This window comes from Mandrillus leucophaeus, unplaced genomic scaffold, assembly GCF_000951045.1.
Source record: "Mandrillus leucophaeus isolate KB7577 unplaced genomic scaffold, Mleu.le_1.0 Scaffold546, whole genome shotgun sequence".
Classification (NCBI taxonomy): Eukaryota; Metazoa; Chordata; class Mammalia; order Primates; family Cercopithecidae; genus Mandrillus; species Mandrillus leucophaeus.
In genome coordinates this window covers 1,063,786-1,069,502 of record NW_012105875.1, presented here as the reverse complement: position 1 = coordinate 1,069,502, position 5,717 = coordinate 1,063,786, and the positions used below count along the sequence as shown (strand labels likewise).

The 5,717-nt window shown below is 40.9% G+C and overlaps 1 protein-coding gene across 1 annotated transcript in view; it reads right to left on the bottom strand.

Annotated features, from left to right (window-relative positions):
• The window catches only part of ZNF233 (zinc finger protein 233), a 16,828-nt gene that overhangs the window by 8,877 nt on the left and 2,234 nt on the right, over positions 1-5,717 (bottom strand). Inside the window, 3 exon segments of the mRNA XM_011997756.1 lie at positions 488-583; positions 1,117-1,243; positions 3,011-3,072. Of these exon segments, the coding sequence (XP_011853146.1) occupies positions 488-583; positions 1,117-1,243; positions 3,011-3,025 (238 nt within the window). The 5' untranslated portion in view covers positions 3,026-3,072.

The window sequence follows — 5,717 nt, the reverse complement described above, 5'->3', positions numbered from 1 at the left end:
GGGAGGTCGAGGCTGCAGTGGACCATGATTGCACCACTGCGCTTCAGCCTGGGCCACAGAATGAGACCCGTCTTTAAAGAAACATAAAAAACAAAAGCACACTGGGCATGTATAAGAAACACAGCAGTCTTGTGTGGCTGGAAAGGAGTGAGTGAAAGGCAAAGGATAGGAAATAAATTCACAGGGAGTGGGTGGCCAGGTCACATAGGACCCTGAAGGCTCATACAGATTTCGGAATTAATGAGTGAGATGGGAAGTTGCAGAAGGGTTTTGAGCCAAGGAGCAATATGATCTGACTTACATGATCTGGCTGCTACATGGAGAATGGACTGGAGGGAGGTAGAAGGAGGAAGGTCATGTGCAAGCTGCTGCAGTAAACCGGGGTGATGAATGCTGAGGGCTTGGGCCAGGCTGGTGGCCTAGGAGGTGGTGAGGAGGAGAGGACTGGGTTATACCACGCAAAGACTCAGAGCTGCATGGTTCTCACCTGAACAGCCATCTCCTTGGATTTCTGTCTCCATCAGCCAAAGTTTGTCTTCTCTTCCCAACTGTAGTATCACATCTAGTTTGAAGGGGTGATAGCCTGTGAAAAAGAAATGGCATATATATAAAGTGAATGCATTATAGTCAAAAATTTTAATTCCAACACTACCATTTTCATGCGCTCTAAGTAGTACTTTTCAAAATTGTGATCATGAACTGCTATCTGAATACCTTTTAATTTGTGATCCGGTACACAAATACATAACTGTCAATCACTGAATCAAGTGATCAGATAATCTGATCCTATCCATTGTCTACTTTGATCACATCTTTCCTGTTTCTGCTTACAATTTTTGCTGCACTGAGTGCAGTTCTTGACAAGGAGCTATAATATTTCTACTTCATTTCATTAAACACAATATAACTCACCAACTGATTTCAAAGCCCACCAAGATTTCACAACAGCAATTTGAGAAAAATAGACAAAGTATAGACAAGGTATCCCTGGAGAATTAGGAAATTCACATCCCCAAGTTCAGGGAAGCATTTTAAGCATCTCAAAGTCTTAAATAATTGAAAGCAGGACGGTCCAGAGGCTGACTTTCAGTTACAATTTGAGGAGCTTGTGCTCACCCACTGACAGCAAGTTCCTGAAGTTCTCCAGCATCACATCTTGGTACAGCTTTCTCTGGGCAAGGTCTAGCAACCCCAACTCCTCCCTGGTGAAGACCACAGCCACATCCTTGAATGTCACCATCCCCTACAACATCAAGCAGATGTAATCTCAATCTGATGGCCAATATCTACTGGGAGAGAGGCAGCACTAAGCAGGTAGAAAGAACAGGCAGGAAAATGTTCTGGATTGTGAAGGCCTCAAATCAACTTTAAGTAGCTTCCTCCTTTTCTCCATCCCACATGCCAGTCTCATAGACTACTTTTCCACAGCCACATCAAAAGTGTATGCTACTAAAAAATAACCCCTGTGTATTTGGTGACATTTTAAAGTATTCCAACAGTAAATGCCCCAGCACTGTAAACCTTGACTCACACGGAATATGTATTTTATAACTTGACTGATACTACGAAATTGTCCTAGAAATGTTGGGTCAATTTAGTACCAACGCCGAAAAAGGTGTTTGCACATGCATGTTTATAGTAGCACAGTTTGCAATTGCAAAAATGTGGAACCAACCCAAATGCCCATCAATCAATGAGTAGATAACGAAACTGTGTGGCCAGGCACAGTGGCTCACGCCTGTAATCCCAGCACTTTGGGAGACTGAGGCGGGTGAATCATGAGGTCAGAAGTTCGAGACCAGCCTGGCCAACATGGTGAAACCATCTCTACTAAAAATACAAAAAAGTGGTCGCAAATGCCTGCAATCCCAGCTACTCGGGAGGCTGAGGCAGGAGAATTGCTTGAACCCGGGAGGCAGAGATTGCAGTGAGCCAGGATCACGCCACTGCACTCCAGCCCAGGCGACAGTACAAGGCTCTGTCTCAAAAAAAAAAAAAAAAAGGGAAAAGAAACTGTGGTGTATATATATATGATGGAATAGTACTCAGCCATAAAAAGGAATGAATTAATGGCATTCACAGCAAGCTGGATGATATTGGAGACTATTATTCTATATGAAGTAACTCAGGAATGGAAAACCAAACATCATATGTTCTCACTCATAAATGGGAGCTAAGCTATGAGGATCCAGAGGTATAAGAATGACACAATGGACTTTAGGGCCTCAGCTGAGGGATAACAGGATGCCTCTGGGGAGTAAGGAACTAACTTGAAAGAGACAGGAGGGACCTTTTTGGGGTAATATAAGTGTCCTATATCTTGTTCTGAGGGGTGGGCTAATGCAATTATACAACTGTCAGAGTGGGATATACAACTGTTATTGACCTGACCACTTAAGAGATATGTAATTTTGTAAGTAAATATTGCATTTTTAAAGCCTCATGAAAAAGTATTGCAAATTGAAATAACATTTAGAGACACAATATTGTGTATGTTTGTTCATAGCCTCTGAAAAATTAGACACAAAATGAAAACCCTTCTGAGACAAATACATAAAGAAACACTAAATCATACAAAACTCTAGTGATAACATTAACTGAAAAAAGAAAATTATATATAGAATGCGACTGTAGTTCTGTAAAATACACTGATGAGTATACGTATAAGACACACAATATGTAAATACATATAAAATAGTATGGAGGAAATAGATGATTTGTATTGCAGTGTAGTAATGTGGACGTTTTCTCCCATTTTTTGATATCTATGAATTTTTGTACTACTACTTATGAAATAAAGAAGATAAAATAAAACTACCAAAACTAAAAACAAAACAAAAGCTAAAGACATAAACAAAAAATTGAACCAATCGACAATCAAGTAACTAGCAGATCCCAAATACCTGTTTTCCTCCTTTATCTTTCTCAAGAAAGAGAAAAAAAAAAAAGTGTCTAATCTTTGAGGGAAAGAGATGTCATTTTAAGAGATAAAAATCAAAACTCAACTCACCCGAAACTTGGTCATTTTCTCCTGCTCCTTCTAGGGAAGGGCAGGGTCCTGCGAAGGCAGAACTGGGAAAAGAAAGAAGCCATGAGAAATAGGCCATAGCCCACATGGCCGTTCTGGGTGAATTTTTAAAAGGTGGCCGGGCATGGTGGCTCACACCTGTAATCCCAGCACTTTGGGAGGCCGAGGCAGGCAGATTGCTTGACCTCAGGAGTTCGAGACTAGCCTGGGCAACATGACGAAACCCCATCTCTACAAAAAAATACAAAAATTAGCCGGGTGTGGTGGCACACACCTGTAATCCCAGTTACTCTGGAGGCTGAAGTGGGAGGATGGCTCAAGCCTGGAAGGTGGAGGTTGCAGTGAGCCAAGATGGTGCCACTGTACTCCAGCCTAGGCAATACAGCCAAACTTTGTCTCAAAAAAAAAAAAGACCCTTTCTTCAGCACATATCACTAGCCGCTCAGCCAGGGGCCCTTCTGCAGTGAACAACCTGCCCGATTGTAAGTAGCAAGCCTAACATAAGAGCCCTTTGTAGTTTCCAGGGTTATCATTCTCATGCCGGATACTGTGGGAAATGAAAGGCAGCAGAATGTACTTGCTACAAAAGTGGATTCTGGGGTCACAAGGTCTGGGGTCAAATCCTGGCTTGGCTACTAACTCTTTAAGCTCATTAACCTCCCCATTCCTCAAATCCGTCACCTGCAAATGAGAAAAATAGTGCTTTCTTGCAAGATTATTATAAGGGTCAAATGTGTGAACAGATGGAAACTCTTATAAATGATTTCCCTGTAGTTGCACAAAAGCAGATGATATTGTGCATCATAAAATTGTTGTTACAAATGTCTTTTGCCATCATTTCCAACAAAAGAGTCTTTTATAACATCCAGATTTCAAAGACTGTACAATGCTTTATCTTATGAAATTCACCTTTACCTCTGAAAAGTCTATAATTCCGATTGGCTACATTACTTACTACTTTGTTGTCCTGTAATATTTAATTGATATCAGTGTTCAGTTTTATAAAAGGTATAAATATTTATGAATTTTCTTCATGTAGACAGGAGAGTCTTAGTGGTGTATCTCCCTTTCCCATGCTCACTGTCGTAAGGAAATACTAATTTAAAATGTGTCTCTGCGATTGTTTTTTCTAATTTTGAATGAAAGTTTGACAGTATGTGTCTCACTTCAGTGAAAAATACTGTAGTACTAATAATAGATCCTAATCTACAGAGTTGCTTTTGGGATTAAGTGAGCAAATCAAATAGTCTTGGCTAGGCTAATCCATAGAGACAAAAAGTAAATTAATAGTTGCCAGAGGCTGAGAGAGGAGATAGTAAAGAATGATGGCTAGGGAATAGGAGGTTTCTTTTGGGGGTGATACAGATGTTCTTGAATTAGAAAATAGTGATGGTTGTACAACCTAACATTGTGAATACACTAAATGCCGCCGAATTGTACACTTTAAAAGGGTGAATTATATGGTATATGAATTATGACTCAATTTTTTAAATAGTGGGGAAAAGCCTTGATTCAGTGTCGGGCACATTATATAAGCTCTCAGTAAGTGATGACATGATGACTGTTGTTCCCATTTAGTGGATGAGGAAGCTGAGGATTACTGAGATTAAGTTACCCAAGGTCACAGAGCTGGTGAGGTGAGACTGCATCTAAATCCAGCTGAGTCCGGAGCCTGTCTCTTAATCGTGTCTCCTTCTCTAATCAGAAATATGAAGACATGGAAGGAGTCATGTCTTAGAGATCAGAGAAAGGGGAGTTGGAGGGTGTGAACTGCTGAAAATGATCTGCTGAGAGATACTGGAGCCAGATGATGAGGAACCTAATATCCTAATTGACTCTTCTGACGTACTAGCTCTTTGTGCCTGTTTCCTTGCCCATAAAGTGAGGACAACAACAGCATCTACTTCGTAGGGTTATTAAGAGGTTTCAGTGAGTATATACAAGATAGCGTTCAATACAGATAGCTACTCCCGTTCACGGCTCCTCCTACTTCAGGCAGAAACACTCTAGTAGGGAAAAGAGCAATGTATTCTCTTCTCAAAGCTAGGGAGAGATCAATTCTTAACATCCAATTCCCTTTGTTCTGGTCCTATATTTCCCTGCAGCCTCCTGCTCTGCTCAGTAACAGGATTTTGCAAGACTTGACATTTCACAACATTTAGTAGAAGAAAGCAAATGGGGTCTGGAGTGCCTGGCTCAGCTCTGCTCACTATATGTACCAGGGCCACTTTTCTAGGCCTGAATTTCCAGACTTTGTTCATTCCTAGGTTGTCAAGTCCTCTCGTGCCTTTGCTCCTGCCACTCTGCCTCCAGAGAGGACCAGCTTCCCTATCCTTCTCTGTAATCCCTCCTCTTGGAAGCATTCTGAGTAGCTGGGGCATTTGGGGTATAATTAGTAAATCAAGCATCTGTTTTGCCTGTGAGATAATGAACAATTACTCATCTTTTTATCCCAAGCACCTAGAGTATAGTATTTGATGCACACGGAATCAAAGAATGACACACAGACAAGGATTGTACTAATTGATCTCCAAGATTCTCTTGAGCTACAAAATTCTGAGGCTATTCCTAATTGGGAGGAGGAGAAGATGAACTTTATCTGTCAATTTCTTCTTGCTTTTTAATTTCATTTGCTTTGCTCAATTAACATCAAGGTCATCCTTCAAAGTGAAATCATTAAGCCGGGCGC